General features: G+C 39.6%; 2 protein-coding genes and 1 long non-coding RNA gene across 13 annotated transcripts in view; 1 reads left to right on the top strand and 2 right to left on the bottom strand.

Annotated features, from left to right (window-relative positions):
- Positions 1 to 19,844, top strand: part of LOC135102293 (uncharacterized) — a 79,962-nt gene extending 60,118 nt beyond the window's left edge. The window contains exons 1-10 of one of the 11 annotated variants that reach the window (XR_010269609.1): positions 501 to 1,883; positions 2,634 to 2,941; positions 3,630 to 3,761; positions 4,029 to 4,151; positions 4,953 to 5,042; positions 5,899 to 5,979; positions 7,458 to 7,613; positions 7,858 to 8,033; positions 10,429 to 10,541; positions 15,970 to 19,844. Coding sequence is in view for 6 of the 11 variants with exons in the window: in XM_064007307.1 (XP_063863377.1) it covers positions 1,754 to 1,883; positions 2,634 to 2,941; positions 3,630 to 3,761; positions 4,029 to 4,151; positions 4,953 to 5,042; positions 5,899 to 5,979; positions 7,458 to 7,613; positions 7,858 to 8,007 (1,170 nt within the window). In the remaining 5 variants the exon portion in view is untranslated. Of the gene's footprint in view, positions 1 to 500; positions 1,884 to 2,633; positions 2,942 to 3,629; positions 3,762 to 4,028; positions 4,152 to 4,952; positions 5,043 to 5,898; positions 5,980 to 7,457; positions 7,614 to 7,857; positions 8,034 to 10,397; positions 10,542 to 14,839; positions 15,132 to 15,969 lie in introns of those variants that run through there. The other 10 variants (XR_010269608.1, XR_010269607.1, XR_010269606.1 and 7 more) reach the window with 10 other exon arrangements.
- Positions 6,138 to 16,004, bottom strand: LOC135102297 (uncharacterized). Its single transcript, XR_010269611.1, has 2 exons — positions 15,870 to 16,004; positions 6,138 to 7,645 (listed from the first exon to the last, which is right to left on the bottom strand). It is a non-coding gene; the product is annotated as an uncharacterized LOC135102297 (long non-coding RNA).
- The window catches only part of LOC135102296 (cyclin-dependent kinase inhibitor 3-like), a 21,418-nt gene continuing 15,368 nt past the window's right edge, over positions 18,042 to 24,091 (bottom strand). The window contains exon 6 of the mRNA XM_064007313.1: positions 18,042 to 23,131. Coding sequence (XP_063863383.1) covers positions 23,051 to 23,131 — 81 coding nt within the window. The 3' untranslated portion in view covers positions 18,042 to 23,050. The remainder of the gene's footprint in view (positions 23,132 to 24,091) is intronic.

Here is a 24,091-nt window from a genome sequence, read left to right as displayed (position 1 = left end):
CATTCCCCTACCTAACCAGTGCAACACCGCCTCACCCTTCCCGCTGTGACGTCAAGTTCAGCACTGGGAATAAATATACAAGTACATAACTCAGCGCATTTGTATTTGAACTCAGGGTATAAGTGTGCTGAGTACTTAAACCTGAACACGTGACGCCTACGTAAGTACCTGGGAATTTGATAAGTACTTTCGGGAACATTTTTGTGGGACGAAACTAACACCACCACAGTGGAGACCTGTGGTAACCAGGAGATAGAACTGAAGACAGACCTAGTTCTGGGTGACAGGTTAAGACAATTGGTGTGGTGAATGAAGCTGTCAGACCTGAGGGGAAAAAAAATAAGTGGTGGTCTTCCCTTAGCTTAGCGTTGCTGCCCTTCAGTGACTTGATAGCGACTTCATTTCATCCCGCCCTCAGTATCTATCATAACATTATCATATGATTCACATCCTCTCTGAAAATGTACACATACTCCAACATCCTCTCCTACAAGCACGTGTCCCTCGCAGTGCCAATGCGCAGCAGTGGCTAATGTCGGCCCAGCTTTATTATTTAGAGGATCAATCAGGCCTTGGTGCTCGCGTGTAGTTGCCTAGCCACGTGTTGTGGAGGCGTGCGCCGAGTGGTGGTGGTGGTGGCGTGGGTTGCCCGGAGACAGAGTTGCAATAAACATTAAGAGGCGTGACGGGAGTGTTCAGAAAGTATGTCAGTCCAAGGGGATGCTTTCAGTAGAGAGAAATATGACTGTGCCATAGAGCTGTAATGAGTGAACAGTGATCAAGGAGACGTGATGAGCGTGCACTTACAACCTGTGAAAAGATAAAGAGGCCTTAATTCATCGTGTGGTTGTTCGTATCTCCTTTCCTTCTCCCCCCTTCCCCAACCACACCCCGAGCTCCTGCCCTCCGCACCTGCCATTCGCCGGTAGTATTGAGTGTGGCCGCCCCCATTCAGGGCGTTGCGTGGCACTTGTAGCGAGGAGCCAGTCCCGTGCCGGTGGGAAGACTTGCGACAGCATTATCACGGGCGTTACAGCGGGTGGTGGTTGGATCCTAGTAGAGGCATTCTACTCCTTCCCCTTTGATCCAGTCGTGAAGGATGTCAGGCCCTAAAAAAAGATACCAGGGTAACAGCAAGGGCAAAAGTAAAGGCATTCTTCTCCAACAGAACTCCAACAAATGCCAACAGGAGAGTAACCCTTCTGCCACCAAGCCCCTGTGCAGCCGCCCTGAGCTGGGAGTCCTGCAAGCCGTATTCAGACTCCTCGTCATCCTATTCAAAGGATCGTGTGCCTTGGTGATCCTGGCTATCCTCCTAAACCTGCTGCTGGTGATAATTAACAAGACGGTGATGAGTGGCGGAATCAGCCACTATATCCCCGCCAACTACTGGAAGGGCATCCTCGGATGGTGATTCCACGCCTTCCTTCCACCCACCCACCCTGCTTCAGCTCCTGTGCCGTGCTTTGTCGTGGCCTTGCATGTCGCAAGAGATGTCCACAATAGTAGAGTCTGCAAATACTAGTGATATAATAATGATATTTAGTGAAACTTGACAGTAGATATGAAAACCGACTTTTTTCATTCGGACCCGAGAATACTTTAAACACTAAACGAAGCGGTCTTCATATCGGAGCCACAAATGAATGCAGGCGAAGTGGTGATGCTTGACAGCAGGACCAAATGCAATGTTCTGAAGGAGGACAAGGAAATATAAGCTTGAATTGCTGTTTCTTGTAAGACTATTACTTTGATGAGAGCGCCGCGCTGCCTGGTCCGGCTGGTGATGTGGCTGGGCGCGGTGGTGATCGTCGCAGTGCCGTGCACGCTGCTGCTACTGCTAGGCACCCGAGAGGATAACGCGAGTAAATTACGTTATTTTTGTTAGTGCTTAGTTTTTTATTTATTTTTATTTTTTGTATTGATTTTATCCGATTCAATTATTCTATTTATTTATTTATTTATTATTTATATTATTTATTTATTAATTTATTTTTATTTAGTTTTTTTTTTTTTTTTTTTTTTTATTGGAAGTGAGTTCGGTTCGTGTGCTTCCGTCACCATATTTATATCCAGATCTTCCTTTTAATTTACAGTAATCACCCCGTCTTTCCAACTACTTTAGGTAACCGGTGAGACAAGGGGCTTAGTTTAGTATAATGTGAACACACAATTAGCCTTTGTTTTCTCTCTCTCTCTCTCTCTCTCTCTCTATCTCTCTCTCTCTCTCTCTCTCTCTCTCTCTCTCTCTCTCTCTCTCTCTCTCTCTCTCTCTCTCTCTCTCTCTCTCTTCTACTCATTTCTTCTACATTATATGCTTTTCTTTTTTTACATCTCGCTTTATGTCCATTATATTTTCCCCAAACTGCCGTGCAAGGACCCAAGGGTCTATTGCCTTTTTGAATAACCCTTTGTAATATTCTGCTGGATTTTCGTGCACAGTACACTCCTTTTAGCATTTTTCGTACAGTGTTTCTATTAGCTTTAGCGTAGTGGGTTTGTGTAGCAGGGAAAGTATAACCACACCGTCTGTTCGGCATGGTCAGGTCGTAGCTCTCAGAATTACTTTACCATATGACTGTTAAATACATCAAGTATGTTAATTACTTGCGAGTGAAACTCTTCTGTATCAGGCCTATTGCGGGATCCCAACGCCCCTGTGATTTTGGTGGCTGATGACGCTGATGATGGCACGCGGCAACAGCAGCGGCAGAATTTCATCGGCCAAGGTCATGTGGGCCGCAATTATTCTTTGTGGACCACGCACCAAGGACTGCAACAGACGGGCAGCTCCTTGGCGAGGTTATTTCTGGTATACGCCCTTCCTCACGGCGGCGGCGGCCTTGTCTCCGAGGCCATCTTCAATGTGCACCCGAAAGATGTTTTCTTCTTGTACGAACCACTGCACAATTTGCCGCCCATCACCTCGCAGACCCACATGGTAAACACTGCACCCTTGAATGCATTGTTCATCACTCTGAGAAACTGACTCTCGGTGGAAGGGTTCCTGGGAATCTGAACTGCTTTTTTATGGAATGATTTACATTTGTTGCATGCTGTAGTATTTGTAGCCGTTGCTTTATACCTTGTTAGGCCTTCAACCTTGGGGATCTCATTCAGGGAGGGTAATCCATCATGAATGACTATGCAAGTGAAATTAATTGAATGTTGTGATTGTGAAGTAATATAGTCTGAAAAGTAAACTGAGATGCAAATACTACACACTATTTGCTTGGTGACCTGTAGTATAGGAAGGCCTCCCAAATGATCATGAGACAAGATGAAAGTGTCGTCTCAACTTCTAAGGAGTTCAATTTCCTGGCTCAGCTTAGGCCTGTTATCATGGCCAGAAAGTTATACTGCCTTCTAATCAATTTCTCAGCATTTCCAGTTGCGATCATAAGTTGCCCTGCATCATTGCCATGATGAATTCCAATGAGCTCAAGGTTTGAAGGTTTGAACAACGGTGCATTATGAGGAGAAGAGTGCGAGTTGCTGAAGAGGTAGGGTCCCTCCACCCTTTCTGGCACATTTGCACTCTCTCATCAAACCTTCGAACCTGAGCTGATTATGATGTACCATGGCAACGAAGCAGAACATAATTTGTCAGTGATTGTATGTGACTCCAGCAGAGGCCTGTAGAGTGGTTGCAGCTTATGCTGAATTGTTCCTTGGGTGTAGCAGGGCACCTGCACCTGCCTCACCTGTGGAAGTCAAGCTCATTCCGCTTCACACATACCAGCCACTGTCACCCCCACCAGGTTTGTGTGTGTGTGTGTGTGTGTGTGTGTGTGTGTGTAGATAGCCATTAAAGCACAAGTGAATATGGTATAGGAAACACTATTGATAATCCAGAGATTTCTTTCACATTGGATGATTTCGTATACTACTTCAGTAACAGACAGCATTTTCCTGTGGTACCATTGAGCCACTGACCCTCCTCATGGGCTTCCTATTCCACATCTTTATCTATTTCTTTTTCCTTGCTTCTCTAAGTACTATCATGACCTGTTCTGCTGTGGTTGCAGGTGGATATGGCCAAGTGTGTGACAATAGCCTGCAAGAGAACCAAGTTCCGGGCAGTCTTCACCACCCAGCTCACCATGGCTGAGATCACAGAGTTACTCACAGCATACCAACACCTGCTCAAGGTCAGTGACTGGGCCAGTTTTAGGCACAGGTGATACAAGGATCCCTGCAGCCCTTTGTCTTCATCACTGCTTGCAAAGACTTAACAATTGTACAGTAATGTTTGTTACCTGAAAGTGCTTTATTTTTTTCATGAAAATTTTTTAAAATGGCTCATCCTTTTGAACTCATTTTTGTGTTAGTACAGTTAATACAAATTATCAATATAACTGTAGTGCTTTTACGAACTGAATTACATCCAGGGATAGCATCCACAGAACTTATTTGGAGCAAAAGATGCTGTTTTCCAGCATCTATCTGAAAAATTAAAGGGATGTCACTGTTCCCCAAATTTTTCAATGCCCATAATTATTTAGTAATAGCTAAAGTGTGCACATAAAGGGTACACAAAATATCTTTCTTCTTTGGTCCCTCAGATTATTAGAGCTAGCCATGGTCAGTGGATGTTTGATAAGAGAAGGGATATTGTGGCTCATTTTAGGTAGCCTCTTCCAAACCTTGCTTGTTTAGAGTTTTATGGTAAACAATACCTGCTGCAGTTAAAACACACTAAAACTCAATGGAGAATTTGGTAATCTAAGCCACCAGATGTCTCAGCTGAACCACTCATGTAAAATCTTGTTATTATAGTTTCCATGTGCATAAAAATGCAAGAACTTGTATATTGAGTAAATTCATCCACCTAGTACAGTATCTTACCAGAGCACAAAATATTTAAATATATAAGAACTACCTTGGCAGGCATCCAGAATGTGGTGTGTAAACTTTGATGTCCCTGTGTCTACCCCACCTTCCCCACACAGGTGGTGATGGTGGTGAGGGACCCTCGGGCACTGCTGGCTACACACTTCCGCTCCCATCCCCGCCCCTTACTATGGCACCTGCAAATGCAGGTGACTATCAATAAACAACTTGATTCACATAGTAGTAGTAGTAGTAGTAGTAGTAGTAGTAGTAGTAGTAGTAGTAGTAGTAGTAGTAGTAGTAGTAGTGTCATAGTAAAGTACTAGTAGTTATTATTTTGTTGGATAAACTTTCCCTTTGGTGAGAATTTTTTTTTTACTTTTGAAAATATCTTGAATTTGAAGTGTGAATCATTAAAATTTGTTTCATTTGAACATTCTATATTGTCAGCAAGTTGGATTTATGAGCTGATTACTGGCACTGTATGGTGCTGCACCTTAAATATTGCGCTGATTTACAAGTTGACATGTGCAGTCTTCACCATACTAGGAGGGAGGTGCATATGAATTCTTAATGAGACTAATCAATTCAGTCATGAGAATATAAGAAGCTACAAGAAACCACAATATTTACTGTGACAGTCCCTTTGTAGAACCTAGTTTCCTCTGTCTACCTATCATCTTTTTTTAAAGCTCCATAGTCATTCAACACTAACAACCTGATGACTGAATCTATTCGTTCTATACCACTATTTGAAAATTTTTCCCTTTCTACCCCAATTCCCTCACTACATCCCAAAATCTCCACTTACTTTTCTCTTCTGTCTCCATTCCCTCCATTCTGTTCTCAGCTTTGCATCCACACCCTCACACCTCACTTCCCCTCTCCTCCTTGCATCCTGCCCACTTCCTTGCCACATTCCAAGATCTCACCTCACCTTCCCTTTCTATCTGTTACCAATTTACTGGAGGTACCTTCTTGTGAACTTCAAGATTAACAGTCATTGTAGTTAACAGGTGTTTAAGAATTGCTGATGTTGAGGTAATGTGTGCATCTTTCCCTCAGGCTGAGAGGATATGCATCACCATGGCTGCCAAGATCAGTTCTGCACGCTCCTTGCAGCACCGTTTCCCAGGTGCTGTGTTGGTAAGGATGGTTTGCTTTTTATTATGAATAAATAGTGATAGATGGTTTGTTGATCAAGTTACATAAGAGTAATATGTAACATTTTGTCTTGATTTACATTTGAACATATTAAAAGCCACTAAACAATTAAAGGTAAAAAAATAAAATGCAATTCTGAAAAGTATATTAACTTATTTTACTTTGGCATCTCTTGAGATAGTGGTTATTGAATATCATAAAGCTTAGATGCCATGCATAGAATGTTGGAATTCCTGTATCTTGCAATTTTACATCTGACAACCTGCAACAAGTATCCACTAAACCTTGTGTTTCTGCCATGTTTGTCATGTAAATACTGTGGAAACAAGTGACAATGGTTGGATGCCCAGAGGAGGCCTTTACATAATCTGATTGTTAACCCTTTCACTGCAATATGAAACAATTAACACCACCATGTCAACCCTTTCACTGCAATATGAAACGATTAATACCACCAGAAGTAATGTATGAAATCTTTATAAACCTCTACAAGAAAGAAGGGGATTGAAAAAAATATTTTGCAATTTCTTCCAAGTTAAAGATTGGATGTAGCTGTAGAACAAATAAAGATGTCTCAAGAGTCATTGGTGATTAAGGAAAGTTATGCTAAATAGCAGTCAAAGGATTAATTCCTCATTTCTACTGTATTATGTGGCACACTTAGATCTGTACCAGAGCTAATATAATTTTGACCTTAAATTATTGTAATGCATCTTTCTATACCCACCCAACAGGTGCAGTATACTCAAGGGATGACTGAATAAATTATGTGTACGTTTTCAAGATGACTCGCATGCTGAATCCAAATTTTTGAGCTCTATACAATATGAATATTATACACTATGGATGTGTTGGTTTTCTGAATTCCTTCACATGATTTAAATTTAAAGATGAATTAATATACACACCAAGTGATTTATGTTCTTGTACAATTGGCAAAAACATTAATTCAATTGGGTGTACAGTTGGCCTCGATAGTGAATCATCATGGCTTCACATTGGTAATGGTCTTACATTTTGGCAGTCAGAGGCTAGATCATTTTAAATTTTTCTTGCTTCTTGTACTCAATTGTATTTTTAACTTTCACAATTTCTGCTTGTGCTAAGTCATCTACATACAATGTATGGTAGTTTCTGACATAACAAATGCTATTTACTAAAAATAATGGTCCTAAGTAGGTTCCCTGAGGCACTCCACCTGTGATTTTGCCCCATTCAGCCAATGTATTACAGCATTTCATCCAGTGAAGAAATTTCCAGTTGAATAGTGATGATCAACATCCTAGGAAAAATTTCAGATGGTGACTGAGTGATCTACATAATCAAAGGCATTTTAAGTGTCAAAACAATTTTGCCAGGAATGAATGGATACATGCTTAACAAGTGGATCCAACTACACGTCATAAATTGTGAACTAATAATGCATTTGCACATTAACCGTCATGTTGGATGTATTTCAGGTGCTTCACCATGAGCATCTGGTGTCTTATCCTGTTGATGTACTGGATGCTGTGAACCAGTTCCTGGGCTTTGGGGTGAGCCACCACCAACTTGCTGCCACACTTGCCATCCTTGGCCTTGATGCCCCAGAGCAGGAGCGACTCCAGCTGATCAATGTGGGTGTGCCATGTATCATGAGTGTCTTTGCCTGAGAGGGAGAGTTACTTCTATATGACCATATGCAATGTGCTGGTTTGAGCTGTAGGGTATGCAAGAAAATGTTTAAATAAAGGAAAAGCAAAACCTAAAGTCACGTAATCAACAGCGAGGAGCTGCAAAAATAACCACAATTCATGAATTAGATACCGAGTGAAATTCCAGAGAGGTGTTTTGTAGGAGTACAGGCTCTTGCTGTTTCAGATGTGGCAACTAGACTTCACACTTCAAGAAGTGAGACAGGTGGACAAAAGCTGCAGCAAGTATTACCGTGGCCTTGAGTACTTGCCTGTCCCATACACCATCACTACCAGAAACAACTTTTTTGTTCCCTGGCTGGATGCCAAACTCTGAACTTTTACTTTGCACACAGATGACAGGTATGTACTCAATATATTTATGCAGAATGTTATACTGGGGTCTGCATTGAGATAACATTTGTACATGTATTAGTAAGACATATTTGCATTCTGGTGTCCAGAAGACAGCAATAACTAGAAAATTATTATGTTGAAAATACTTTAGATTTGTAATGCAACTTTTCACATGTAGCAGCAGGTAATGTCAGTGAATATTCCTTGGTAAGGGTGCAGCAGGAATGCTACAGGTGGAACCTCTGTCGCCATGCATTCTAGGTACAAAGGAAACAATGTTTTTTTTTTTTTTTTTATGTAGGAAGGGCACTGGCCAAGGGCAACAAAAATCTAAAAAAAAAATGCCCACTGAAATGCCAGTCCCATAAAAGGGTCAAAGCAGTGGTCAAAAATTGATGGATGAGTGTCTTGAAACCTCCCTCTTGAAGGAATTCGTCATAGGAAGGTGGAAATACAGAAGCAGGCAGGGAGCTCCAGAGTTTACCAGAGAAAGGGATGAATGATTGAGAATACTGGTTAACACGGTCACAAACAATGGAAAATAGATGTGTGTGTGTGTATGTGTGTGTGTATACTGTCTGAACAAGACATGATAGTGACATAAATCTTGATATCATAACATAGTATTCAGCCACTGAGAAGCTGAGTATGGGACACCAGCAAAAGGGTGTGAAAGAATACCATGCCTAAGCCAATCAGGGACAGAACATGTAATGTAAGCACTGGTTAATCATGAGGCTCACTCAAGCTGTGATGTCAGAACAGTGAATTACAGACCAAGAAAACAGTGACATCACTAGGTGCCTCAAGCAAAAGAGAAAGGCATCCTTTGCCAAACAAAGTACAGCAAAAATTGGAAAAAAAATTGCAAAAAATCAATAGGATATGAAAGGTATGTGCCTGGCACTTACTCTAATACCACACCATAGACAACAGCAGCAGATGGCAATAATACTGGCTGGCAGAATACTAAAGGTTGACAGGAACAGCCAGGTGCAGAGTAGTATAAGCTGATAGGTGCAAACTGGCAGGCAAGAAAGGATGCCTGATCAGAATCCGGAAGCAGCTTGGGCAATGGTGGGAGTGAGCAGCTGAAGCCAGGAGGCAGTACAGCACAGGCTGACAAGGGCAGGCAGGCAGAACAAGCCTGACCAGAGGCCTATGAGCAGCAGGAGAAGGTACTGTAGAAGTGAAGGGCCTGACAGCAAGGCCAGCAGCAGACAGTAAGGCTATGAGCTGAGAGACTAGATGTGGTACACAAGTGGGCCCATGTGGCAGGAGAAAACCTCAAGCAGGAAGCCCACCACAGATTAGCAAAAAGCACTATGAAGGCAACTTGACATTCAGCAAAGACAACAGGAACATGCGAGGGCAGTTGTGGCAGGTGGCCTAGTGGGCAATAAGGAGACGCATGTAGCAGAGCAGTATACAGGCAGCTGGAAACCAACGTGCAAAGTCTCTCTGATAGGAAAAGAAGTTTCCTCTGAGGGCACAGAAGCTGCTACCACCAAGTGTTATAGGTGGACTAGCTGGCAATGAAAAGGTGGCCAATGGGATCAAAGCAGTGGCCACTAGAAGCAAAACAGCCACTTACAGCAATATGAGTCATAACCCTCTGGCACCAATGTGTGCTGGTGGTATATCCCAACACCATGAGTAGAACTGCTGTCACCATGTATTCCAGGTGCAAAGGAAACACAATGTTAAGGCTAAGGCATATATTATAAGACTGCACAGGGTAGTGTGTGACAGAACAACATACAGTTGCACACCCTGCCCCCCAAGCCCAGCTGTGGGATGCTGGACCTCTGCAACAGACTGCCAGAAGCAGTTTACAAAAACTAAAAGGACTATGTGGTCACTATTGCTTTATGGCTTGTTCATAGTGGGATCTGGTCTTTTTGCATTTAAGAGTGGCAATTGCAGTTTTTTTTGTGAAAAAAAAATTTTAAGACAATATATCTACAGAAGTTAGGAATATATTAAGCCATAACTATAAAGGAAATTCATACAATTCTAAGAATTTTTACAGAATTTATTTTGTATTTTTCATCAGCATTGTCATGCATAAGATGTATTTCATAAGGAGGGCAGGAATGCAGTTTTTGCTATTATTTTTTGTACACAAAAATGAAACATGGAATTTAACATAACTTTAGTGGTATGCATAACATATTAAGAATTCATGAAAATTGGTTCATAATTACTGATTTTTAATGAATTGGCAGATCATACTTTTAAGATGGTGGTTTAGGTTTCACTTTAGACGAAAGGATTTTTGTCTTCAACATAAGATATGATGGCAATCCACTTTGTTCAGTTTCTCTTGTAAATGTACAATTGTTCTTGTTTGTGACATTTTCTTCCCAGAACAGGTGTTAAGATTACTTGTGATCTCCAGAGCTCTGTACTAGTGTGGCCTTATATAAGCATTAGACAAGATTGCAGCACTGAAGATATTGCAACAGAAAATATACTAGCAACAAAAGCAGCAGCCAATATAATAGGAAATAGGTAATGCCATAGTGGGGGACATGATATTCATGGTTCTTCAGTAGAATGCATGGAGGCGGCAGTAGACACATGCCGAAACAATAATTACAGTAAAATCCGTCTCATCCGGCATTCGAGTATCCGGCAGCTTCAAGTATCCGGCACATTTTTCCCCGAGCCTTAAAATCAATAAAAAATCAATGTGTACTCATAAAATTGATTAAAATTCCCGCGCAAGGCATACTTTGTCCCCTCGCCACCAGAGCGCACTGCTTCGCGCCACCCGCAGCCCACTGCACTGTGTTTACTCAGTGACTCAGTCCCGCGTGTGCATTGTTTATCGCCTGACACCTTCATCATGCCTAAAATTGTAGAAAAGAGGAAGCGTGTTGTGGCAGCGCGGGTGGCGACGTGCGGCACAGCGATCAGCTGATCTTTGTTATGGTAAGATGCATGAGTGTAGGGTGGTGATTGTGGACATAATTTCACTTCTATTCAGGTATCCGGCAACTTCTGGTATCCGGCATGTCGGCGGTCCTGTTGATGCCGGATAAGAGGGATTTTACTGTACTCCCAGTGAGGTCTAAAGCACTGGATCAGGGGGTACTGTGAACTTATCATTGTGACCTTACTGAAAGTTTCCCTATGTGTCTCACAACTCAAGGGGGCAGTCACAGCCTGCCCTCTAAAGACAACACTCTTCCTCCACACAAAACTACAAGCACCTAATAACACACACCCTTCACTCAAAATTTAAAAATTATCATGGTAACTCCTACACCAGCCTCAGAGTCCCTATCTGGAGAGGGGACCACAAGTGTTCCCAGGTCAGACTGCCCTTCTAATGACAACCCTAAGTGTTTTGACACACCCCTCAACTTTTTCTTCATTAACTTCTGCAACATTTGCAGTCTAAGATCTAATTTTTCAATCTGTAGAACACCACCCCTCCTCTTCTAAACCTCATCTTTCCCTCACTGAAAATCAGGTGTCTGAGGCAACTGACAGTAGCCCCTTTTCTGTTCCTTCCTACTTTCTCTATCCTCATTTTCAATCCAGAGCTGGATGATGCATTTATGTGCGCAACAACTTAACCTGCTCTCATGCCCATGCTCTTGATTCTTCCAGGTTTTCCACCATCTTGCTACAACTACAGAGTCACTCTCAAAATAAATTTATCTGTGCTGTATACCTCTCACCTAATTCCTTTGACTAAGAAATTCTTTGACTGTTTAACTTCCAAAGTGGAGCACATTCTGACTCTTCCCTTTTGCAGAGATCTCCATTCTTGGGAGACTTCAATGTTCACCACCTGCTTTGGCTTTCCTCTTCCTTCACTGACTATGCTCATGAACTAGCCTTCAACTTTGCTATCCTCCATGACCTAGAGCAATTGGTGCAACACCCTACTCGTATTCCTGACCGTCTTGGAGATACACCCAACATTCTTGACCTTTTCCTGACCTCTAGTCCTTCTGCTTATGCTGTCACCCTCTCTACTCCATTGGGCTTCTCCAATCACAATCCCATATTTGTATCTTGTCCTATCACTCCAATCCCTGCCTCTTGCATTTTGCCTCTACTAGTTGGGGGGGACCTGAGGAGGTATTTTGCTGATTTTCCTTGGAATGACTATTGCTTCCGTGTCAGAGACCCATCTTTGTGTGCCGGGTGCATAACAGGTGATAGTGTCTGGCATGGAGGCGTACATTCCTCACTCTTTTTCTCGACCGAAACCTTTCAAACCTTGGTTTAACATAGCTTGTTCTTGTGCTATACAAAAGGTGGCCCACAAAAGGTACTTAACCCTTCCATCACCAGAATCTCATGCACTTTATATTTCTGCCTGGAACCATGCCAAGTCTGTTCTCCAACTAGCCAAAAACTCCTTCATTATCAGTGTCAAAATCTTTCAAGATCTAACTCCCCTCGTGATTTCTGGCATCTAGCCAAAAATATCTCCAATAACTTTGCTTCTTCTTTCCCTCCCTTATTTCAACCAGATGGCACCACTGCTATCACATCTATTTCTAAAGCTGAACTCTTTCCTCAAACCTTTACTAAAAACTCTACCTTGGACGATTCTGGGCTTGTTCCTCCCTCTCCTCCACCCTCTGACTACTTCATGCTACCTATTAAAATTCTTCGCAATGATGTTTTCTATGCCCTCACTGGCCTAACCCTTGGAAGGCTTATGGACTTGATGGGGTCCCTCCTATTGTTCTCCGAAACTATGCCTCTGTGCATGCACCTTGCCTAGTCAAACTCTTTCAGCTCTGTCTGTCAACATCTACCTTTCCTTCTTCCTGGAAGTTTACCTATATTCAGCCTGTTCCTAAAAAAAGGGTGACCATTCTAATCCCTCAAACTACTGTCCTATTGATTTAATTTCTTGCCTATCTAAAGTTTTTCAATCTATCCTCAACAGAAAGATTCTTAAACATCTAACACTTCACAACCTTCTATCTGATTGCCAGTATGGGTTCCATCAAGGCTGCTCTACTGGTGATCTTCTGGCTTTCCTTACTAAGTCTTGGTCATCCTCTTTAAGAGATTTTGGTGAAACTTTTGCTGTTGCTTTGGATATATCAAAAGCTTTTGATAGTCTGGCACAAAGCTTTGATTTCCAAACTACCCTCCTATGGCTTCTATTTTTTTGTAACTTCATCTCAAGTTTCCTTTCTGACCGTTCTATTGCTGCTGTGGTAGACAGTCACTGTTCTCCTAAATCTATTAACAGTGGTGTTCCTCAGGGTTCTGTCCTGTCATCCACTCTCTTATTATTCATCAATGACCTTCTAAACCAAACTTCTTGTCCTATCCACTCCTACGCTGATGATACCATCCTGCACTTTTCCACGTCTTTTCATAGACGTCCAACCCTTCAGGAAATAAACATTTCACACAGGGAAGCCACAGAACACCTGACTTCTAATCTTTCTAAAATTTCTGATTGGGGCAGAGCAAACTTGGTATTGTTCAGTGCCTCAAAAACTCAATTTCTCCATCTATCAACTCTACACAACCTTCCAGACAACTATCTCCTCTTCTTCATTGACACTCAACTGTCCCCCTCTTCTATACTGAACATCCTCGGTCCTTTACTTATAATCTGAACTGGAAACTCCACATCTCATCTCAAGCTAAAACAGCTTCTATGAAGTTCGGCGTTCTGAGACATCGCTCACACCCCCCAGCTGCTAACTCTGTACAAGGGCTTTATCTGTCCATGTATGGAGTATGCTTCACATGTCTAGGGGATTCCATTCATACCGCTCTTCTAGACAGGATGGAATCAAAAGCTTTTCATCTCATCAACTCCTCTCCTCTAACTGACTGTCTTTAGCCTCTCTCTCATCACTGCAATGTTGCATCTCTAGCTGTCTTCTACTGCTATTTTCATGCTAACTGCTCTTCTGATATTGCTAACTGCATGCCTCCCCTCCTCCTGCAGTCTAGCTGAACAAGTCTTTCTTCTTTCTCTCACCCCTACTCTGTCCACCTCTCTAATACAAGAGTTAACCAGTATTTTCAATAATTTATCCCTTTTTCTGGTAAACTCTGGAACTCCCTGCCTGCTTCTGTATTTCCACCTTCCTATGACTTGAATTCCTTCAAGAGGAAGGTTTCAAGATACTTATCCTTCAGTTTTTGACTACCACTTTGGATCCTCTTCTGGGACTGGCATCTCAGTGGGCTTTTTTTTTTATTGGATTTTTGTTGCCCTTGGCCAGTGTCCCTCATACATAAAAAAAAAAGAATGCCATATTAAGTATACTTCTAAGGGGAGGATGCTTTAATGTTAAATTAAGTAGGGCTTAACTTCTAAGGGAGGATGCTTTAAACTGCCATTCTGTTCTCTTCAGCAGGAAATAGTTCAGTCTTGAAAAGAGCACAATACAATAAACTAAATGTTTAGATATACTTGAACTTCCTGTTCATTAAAATGTGATATTAAAGTCATAAACTTGATATTTAGTGATGTGGTTGTAAGGAAGACAACATGGAGCTTGCTTGTATGTGGTTGCACTTCTGGTGATGAGGTGCCAAGGAACTGACTCATAGGATGAGGGTATACAACTGAAAGACCAATGGAATAGCAAATCTTTCCCTCTTTCTATCCATATACAAACTTTTTCCTCAGAAACCATTATCAGTGCATTCCTTAGTTCTGTATCACTAAATATTGGTGATTGAATGTGTCTTACTGTGGATACTTTATGCAGTGCCTGTGTCTTACTGTGGATACTTTATGTAGTGCCAATCCACATCTCAATATTTTTACAAACTATCTTTCCTTACCTACCTTTGACTCTCAGGTGCTGACACTGTTGGAGTAAAAGCTTAACCAGCCTGTTAATCAAGTCCCTCCATCCTACTGCAGCTGCCTGATACACTGCCACCCTTAAGAAGAGATGTCCTCCTGCCTCTTGACACTTGTTTGGTAGTCACCCCCTCCCTTATCCTGTGAACTAGTGTGTTAGACTAGACTCAGTGTTTGCTGGCTGTGATGCTGGTACATGAGCTGCAGTGTTCTAAGTCTGAAGACCAACTCACATGATTATATTGATTTTATATAATTTTTTTTTTAATAAATATTTCTTTGGCCAATGTATGCTGTCTCTATCCAGTGAGTCTTTTTGGTATCATATAACAATTTTATCATTCATATTGCCTTCTCTGTTCACTCCCTCTCCTCCCTCCTTTTCTCCACTCATTCCCCCCTCTTCCCCTCCTTTTTTTCTCCATTCCCCTCTCCCCCCGACCCTCTTCTCCACTTATTCCCCCTCCTTAACTCATCCCTGCATTCTTCATCTCTCTTCCTTTCTTTTCTCTCTCAAGTCCTGCAGACCACAGAGTATGTACATAAACAATATTATGAAATTTATACAGCTACAATATAGAGATTTGTGTCTTTTGCCCTTTTCTCATGTACTCAAAATTTTGTACGACTTTCTTCCTAGTAGCACTTTGCACTTCTTAAGTGAGGAAAATGCTACAGGCCCTACAGATTAATATAGCCTGTGCTCCTGACATGGTCTATATTTATAAATTTCAATGCAAAGTATCTCAATTCTCACTCTCCTTGTACACATCTGACATCACAGCCTATTTACTTGTTCAAAAGAAAAGTTTGAGAAATCAGCCTATTTACTTATCAAAAGAAAAGTTTGAGAAATGTCACACTGGCCCTGTGAAACCAGTTTCTCTCATTGTTATAGTGAATGGGAATTCCTTATGCTGCTCCCCATATAAAGCAAGGAGACCTCCAGGCCCCACTGACTGAATTCTGAAAAGAACAGGAAAGGGCTTTAACAAATAAAAATCTATATAATCTTATCAACATACCAGGCTGAGATTTCCCTTGAAGCAAACAGATGGGATTCTTATTTCCATAACAGGTAGAATTCTTATCTCCATCACACTATTCCTTTTTTGTTGCTTGCAGGGAATATGGTAGCAGTAGTCTTCGTCCAACCTGACTGTAGAGTGGGTGAGCTGGCCATCTTCCTAACAGAGGGAAAACAAATTGAGACAAGAAATACTATAAAACTGAAGATATTTGGTTTGCACTTCCAGACCACAAAGTTAGACTTGGAAAGATGGCTTTAACATCTATGTAAAACCCTACTGATTTTTAAGATATTGTGAAAATGTAAATTGAGTAGTATTAATAAAATGAAGATTATGGTAATGGGATATAAAATGGTAAAAATGATAAAATTCATTGTTGGTTGATGGGAAGTACATACATGGAATGAAAATGACAATAGTTTAGTGAATCCCAAAGATAACGCTTTCAATACAAAATAAACTGTTCATACAGGGAATCGAACTTAAATCAAGAAGCTGAACACTTTTGGCCAGAGTTGGAGCCATTTTAATATCGGACTCCATTACTTGGGTGCAATGCTTGGCCAGTTTTACTCTTTAATAGGGAAATTCTCACAAACTTTAGGAAGAAATTAACCTCTGTGAGTACTCTTGTGAGAGATGATTTCAAGGAATACTGATTCAACATTATTTTTGTTAGAATATATAATTTCATGAGATTTTCACATGATTTAATATGTAGATTATTGAGAAAAATTACTAGACTGCAGGAAAGGGAAAGGGAGCAGAGAGAGTTGGAGTCTAAACCTTAAACTTTTTTTGTGAGTCAGATGGATTTTTAAATCTGTCTCCACACCCCTAGGTATACCCAAAGAAAACAGCAAAATATAATAAATTAACAGATAATTATTTTACTTTTAACTGAACATGAGTATAAGAAATTAAATTAAAAATTAAAAATACTTGTAACTTGTCAAGTGTTTAAAATCATGTTGGAAATGTCATATGGTAACACTATATTAAGCTACTAAAATAAATCCAAAATGCACATGGATAGTATTCAAAAAGCAAATAGGAAGAAAACCCAAATTGAACCCAACATTTAAAAGTATCCAACCTTAAGAGTGAAAAAAGGCTTACTTTTTTTGAGTTCCTACTCATCATTTTCAAGCCAGCTTCTGACTCCACATAATTAGCCCAGTTGTCCTCCCGTTGCTAGAAAAATTTCACAAGTCCTGTTCTGTAATGGCTATCAGCTATGCCATCATGTTCATGAACTCATCAAATGAGGATCCTTTCAGCAACATCTTCAGTTTTGAAAGCAGTCAGAAATCACAAAGAGCCAGGTCTGGAGGGCAAAGAGCTTGATAAATCTGAGAAATTTAATGCTTGGTGAAGACATTTTGGATCAGGTGCACAGAATGGGCTAGGGTCTCATCATGATGTAGCTGCTGGCTGTCCTCCCACAGGTTCTGTCTCTTGCACTGAACTGTGTTTAAAAGACCACAAAGAATCTCTTGATGTTACTATAGTTTGCTAATAGTCCAGTCACTTGGTGTAGATTCATGATGCAAAAATAGCAGAAGTAAAAAAACATTCAGTATCAATTTGATTTTGCTCATCGGTTTTGCTTTCTTTGGTCCTGGGGACACTGCAGATTTTGATTGTGATCTCAAGGTAAGAACCCCATATTCAAGACTCATAACCAGTGATCACAGTCAGTCCTACATATCTCCTCATTCCCTATTTGATTTATACATAGGTATTACTCTATATGCTTGTCAGACACTTTGATAAATTCAATCTCTGCCTGGACACAAACCTGCAGATTCCCAGCTAGGTAAAGGTAACTAATAGAGAACAGATTTGTTAAACCTAATAATGCATACAGAGGCAGTTACATATCATAGCAAGTATGCTTCACTCTTGTCTTTCTTGTAGGATATTCTCCACAAAGGATTACTATACCAGTAATGTCACCAAGGAGTAAAAAGCTATACTTATACTATCCCCAAACCCAAAAGCCATGAATATAAAGGCACCAGGTGAAGAGAAAGATGGCAACTATCAGGATTTTGATCTACAAGTTGGAAAATTCCTCAGATCTACAGGATGGGTTAACTTTGATTAATTTGTTGTAATACCCAGGAAGACCTCTTAATGTTAGATGTGAGAGAGACAACTATCAACTCAATAACATTTATTTTGCTTGTCACCCTTGGGAGAACGGTTAGTACTGTATAACTATTTCTCCAATGATACACATTCAAAGAGAACCATAGGACAGGACTGGAATTATGTTTTAGAAGAAAAGTGCACAAAACTATAAAACTGAAATTTGACCAAAGATTGCAGTGGTCTTCAAGAAATTTTCTTGCAAAACTCTGTTGATCAATATCTCTAATTCTATTTTGAAAATGGAGATGCAGCCTTGCAAGAGATTATCATATTAGCATAATTAATGTTTCCATGTACTTGATGATTACTGCAAATAACTGTAAGAGCACTAAGTTCAATACATGTATTCTACATAATTCTGATGTTAGTATAAATTTTCTACCAATAAATTTATTATGAATATATAATGGTAACTTGCTACTCTTTTCCTTCTTTCCTAATTAAAGCTTTCAATGCTTTGGAGCAATTGGAGTATTTAGTTCAATTCCTTAAAGTACACCTTCTAATGAAGTGATCCCGTCTGTTCATCTGTCTTGTTCTCCAAAGCAAAACTTTGGAGATAACAAAAAATGTGATAAAACATGAAATTAGGAAATTATTGTATATAAAAAGATATCTTATAGACCTAACACCTAAATTTCCTTCTTCATTTCAAACATATAAAATCACACGTCACGAAGCACAGCTAAAATTACTGTACACTCAAGCCGGACAAGAGAAGTGAGATGTCTTGTTTCCCTGCCAAGCCAATCTCTTATCCAAAATTAACTCAGTCGCCTTCATAGACTCAAGTTACTCATTAGAAGGAAGAGTCACATAGTGTTGATAACAAAGTATTATCTTAGAAAAGAAATATTTTGTTATATGCATGAGAGATTTAAGAATTCAAACAAATGATAAATAGTAGCTGAAGATGAAATTATACAATAAAATTAAAAGGAATATTTTAAAGAGCCTCAATGTCTGTGAATGATGCTGCACTAGTGCAGAAAAGTGATTTATATTATGAAAATAGCAAACACATATTGGAGCATTCCTGTGTACCATGAAACCCAAAAAACTGAAGCAAGCAAAAGAAGCAAAAAATCAGTGAAGATATACATGTGTAAATATCAGATACTGAGGGAAAGATTCACATAAAGCAGAATATGCTGCATATCAATCAAACTCCACTAAAAATAAGGAAATTGCAAATGGCCACAATCACCACAAAAGTGTAAAGAAGAAAAAAGATGCTAAAAATCAATACAAAAAGGAAAAGTAACAAAAGTAAGAAGCAAAAAATACTGTACCTTCTTTCTTTCATTCTTTACACCAGTAACTCAGGAATATCCTGTCTTAACTGTTTTACCATCTTTTCAAGAACTACATCTCAAGAAAGGACAACCAACACACCTCTACAGCTACATGACTTTGCCTCTTTGGGAGTTCTGCTAACTACTTCCTAAGGAATGGTAACCAAGTGAGCTTTAACCATAAATTTGTTTATAGCCCCTGGCCAGTCTCTTTCCTATGTGTCAGCAAATAAATAAATTAATAAATAACTGTAAAAAATAAGGAAATAAATCTAAATGTACAATAACACCCAGCCAACTGTGAGGGTTATGATCTTGAAAAAGCATGACAATAAGGCAAATCCACTGTTGATGTTAACTTTCTTTAAGTAAATTTCAGTTAAGAGAGTCCTGGCCAATGAGAGAGAGAGAGAGAGAGAGAGAGAGAGAGAGAGAGAGAGAGAGAGAGAGAGAGAGAGAGAGAGAGAGAGAGAGAGAGAGAGAGAGAGAGAGAGAGAGAGAGAGAGAGAGAGAGAGAGAGAGAGAGAGAGAGAGAGAGAGAGAAATATTATTTCTATCTTTTAGCCTGATATCCAACATGATGACAGCTGGTAATCATAAGCCAAGCCACAATTCATATAATGTCATCACATTCCCAGCTCTTTCTTGCTGGCCTGGCACCACCAACACCACTGATGGATGAAAGTTTGACTCATGATAACAAAGAGCAATATGGAAGAGCAACATAAACAATGAGACTGTATCATATCTACTTAGTCTTCTGCCAGAGACATCTAGCCAATACCAGGAATCCACATTTGCAATATAATGCCAGCTAGTTGATGCAAATTAGTGTACATATTTATGACCATATAAGTACAGGTGAATTCTGCAGTTGCAGAACCTGTAATCTTGGAGATTACTATATATGGTTATCATTTAATGATATAAAGTAATACTTGTGATAAGTATGTTAATAATTATCTGAAAATACTAGAAAGATAGATGCAATCTTAATCCTTACATGACGTGAGAGGTACACAGCTAGGCAGGTTCACCTAAATCTCCTTTTCTTGTATGAAATCAGTAATTATGGAGTAAAAAATTAGTAAATCTAAGGAGAGCTTCACCTTAGAAACTACTCCCTACTTTTACATATATACAAATATAGCAAATGAAAATGGGATGGCAGCCAAACATTCCCTACCTGAAACTTGTGAACAGAGGAAGTGCAAAGGAAGAACAGCTAGGGACTGAGATTAGGGACTTTGATGTCAATGAAGTGTACAACCACACAGAATATCCTTAGTATATCTGTACAAGAATTCTATTGTTCTTTCTTAGTTGTGAAATATGATAAGTGGTTAGCAATGCAACCATGCTCTTTAAGGTCACCCAAGTGGCACCAGGAATGGTCACTATCCAAGCAGCAATCACTCGTTGTGATATGTCAACACAATGCGATCACAACATCAGAGGGGACAAAGCAAAGGCAGACCTCTAACTATGTATGTACATCATATATGAGAATAATTCTCAGTCTTTCATCCCATTCCCTGATAAACTCCAGAACTCCCTACCTACTTCTGTATTTCCCCTACTTATGACTTAAAATTCTTTCCAGAGGAAGGTTTCAAGACACTTCTCCAATTCTCGATAATCCTTTCGACCCTTTCCTTTACGGATTAGTATCTCAATGGGCTTTTTCTTTTTTTCTAAGTTTTTGTACCCCTAGGCCAGTGTTTCTTTTCCATTAAAAAGGACTGGGATGAATCAAATATATAGAGAATATAATTTTTTGAGTATTCATAATTTATCATCATCTTGTAGGATTCTCTAGAATAAGTGACTCATACCTTCATGACTCATCAAAGAATGAATCTGCTGAAGGTGATGCTTAAAATCATTCCAGCATCACACAAAGCCACTCAACTGAAACAGTTATGATATCATATTTTTCTGACAGGAACAATCAAGACCACCACCATGACATAACTAACAATACATTCTCATAAAATTTCAACAAAAACAAAGATGCGACAAGCTCCCCTTTACCCAAAGCCATTCCTGAAGGCATCCCCACTTCACAGTTACTTGACAAGGGAACATTTGGCTGTTGCTTCACACTCATGCCATACAATGAGACAAGGTAGATTATCTTTCCTTTTGAGAGGAATCAAAGCCTAGTATAGGGATATATAGGAATATTCAAAAGACTGTACAACATCAAACTGTCCTAAGCATTATAACTATTCTAAAAGACCAGTTAAGATTGAGGAGTGAAAAAAAGTACAGTACAGAAGAACCTCTGAATATGAACAAGTCTGAACATGTTTTCATAATTCAAATGGTACATGAATATATTTTCTAATCTTGAATATGAGTTTTCTCTGAACACAAATGTGCACCTTGGTCTGTTTTTCTGACATGTATAAAAATAATTATATAAAACTGGGATTTAGGGGGAATTTATTCCCTGAATACTATTTAGGGATTTTGAGAGTAGACCGTCTGGCAACACTGTTTGCCAACAGTCCATCCACCTCACTTGTTACCATATGATATGTGCGCTGTCCCTCCTGTATTGTTACATTACTATTTGTGTGTGCTTTTCCTGCTTTCCTATGGCAGCCACAATGTCAAGAATGAATACAAAGTCCCTGGTGAAAGGACAAAGAACTCCATCATCACTGCCATGAAGATGATTGGAAAGCATAAAAGCAGCATACAAGTGAATGATCTTGCAAGGATACTTGGTCAGTCATCCTTCCTTCTCTATTATTTGTCATTTCATTAATATTTTCCCAAGTAATGCTTTTAACAATGTTAGTTACAAGGAATAATCCCTCTAACGTTAAAAATGAGTGTGCCTGCAAGTGATGTGCACAGTATAGGTGGAATGAAACTAATTGTTTTATTTTCTTTGTTTTTAAAGGGAAAAAAAATTTCTTCTGAATATGAGTTTTCTGGATAGAAATTGTCTGCTTGAACAAATCAAATTCATGTTCAGAGGTTCTACTGTAGATGAGTTAAGCAAAAAGAATAAAGAAGTGTTATAAAAAACAACTGTTTAGAAAATAATACATCAAAAGACTGTACCTATCATTTTGTCCCATACAAGTATGAGATGAAGCTCTAATTGTTGATGATGGATGAGTATGGGTCACATGTGTGAGTGGTGTATGGATGGAATGAGTCATTCCCACAAGTGTTGTGATAGCCATAAAAACCAAGACACTACTGTTAATCGTGTCTGTCACGTGTCAATCTTCCTGATATCTGCTCTTGAATAAAGTAAGTAGGTTCATGCTAACAATGTAAAATTATTATTATGATGATGATGAAATGATACTTTCAAAATATAACAAAATAACGAAATACCAATCTTAAAAAATCATGGTACAGAAAATAGACATACTGTATACAACACTTCCATCTTTGATAATGACTAGATAATGTTCACAATATATTACATAATTAAATAACTGCAAGTAATGTTCTTTTACAAAGTAACATACTTCATCTATCACAGCTAACTTATAACATGGAATATGTATGTCTGCAGGTCTGCATAAGAGTATGATACTCTATCAGCAACATACCTTTACCAAGTATTTGCTCTTGTGACTCAGTGATGATGATGTTTTTACCCTGCTTCCATCCTTGTCCTGAATGAGGCTTTCATCCTTCTGTACCAACATTTCATTGGATGTGTTACAACGCATAGTCCACTGGATCTGGCTGTCATCGAGACACAGAACGCTCAATGTCTTCATCCATCCATGCTTCACAAAAACTTCTAAATTCTTGAATGAAGTTGTATTGCTGAAACAATTCACATGTTACAGAAAATATATATATTCTGGGAAATATTTTGGGAAGATTCTACATGTCATACGTGAACATGAATTCATAATGATGGAGATTTTTGGTTGTTCAAAACACTGCTATAATAAAAATTGAAGTCATCATTATAAGCAGACATACATCAGGAAATGAGTGGCTATTATAATATATTAAGTATTTAAAACTACAAATGTTTCAGAAATTAATAAACAGCAAACTAGTGGAGGCTGAGTTGCACATTTCTAAAAATGTCAAGTGGAAATTTTACAATGCATTTCTAGCTAGAACAGCTTCCATGAAGGTGGTGTTCATGATCATCTGTCACTTTTTCCCTCCTCTTAGAAGCAAACTATGCAGGGACTTTATCCATCCTGGTAAGAAGTATGAGTTCCATATATGGGGAAGCTAATGAAGCAAGGTGGAGTCAAAACCTTTTTGCCTCATTATGTTTCTCTCCCCCTACCTCACATGCAAGATAGCATGACTAGTGGTGTGGCAGCATGTGACATAAATAATAGGAAGACAAGACCCAAACATGACAAAGTAGGTAACTAAGGTGATAATGTGTGAAAGTCAGAATGGTAAGAATTTAGGACTCAGTGTGAAACTCAAAGATTGTGAAACCCTCGAGTTTCCCACTTGCTTTCTTACAAAGACAGCACTGAATCCAGGGATCACGAAACTTGAGGTACTGATAACACTTTATTCCAGCCACATGTCCTAGAAATATGAGTGTATGCATTTTGTCCTCACATCCAGCATGATGCAGCAGTGCAGCATAGCTCCATTTTGAACTGAGTGAGTGTATGTGTCTTATCATATATGATGTTGTACACATACACACAGTATTTAGGCCTACACCAGCGGAAATTCCTTTCTTGCTGGCTGTGGCCACCACTAATCCAGTGACCTGACCCTCCTAGTCACCTTGACACACAC

Source organism: Scylla paramamosain, chromosome 7 (assembly GCF_035594125.1).
Source record: "Scylla paramamosain isolate STU-SP2022 chromosome 7, ASM3559412v1, whole genome shotgun sequence".
Taxonomy (NCBI): Eukaryota; Metazoa; Arthropoda; class Malacostraca; order Decapoda; family Portunidae; genus Scylla; species Scylla paramamosain.
Note: the sequence above shows the minus strand (reverse complement) of the source record. Positions and strands in the feature narration are given on the sequence as shown.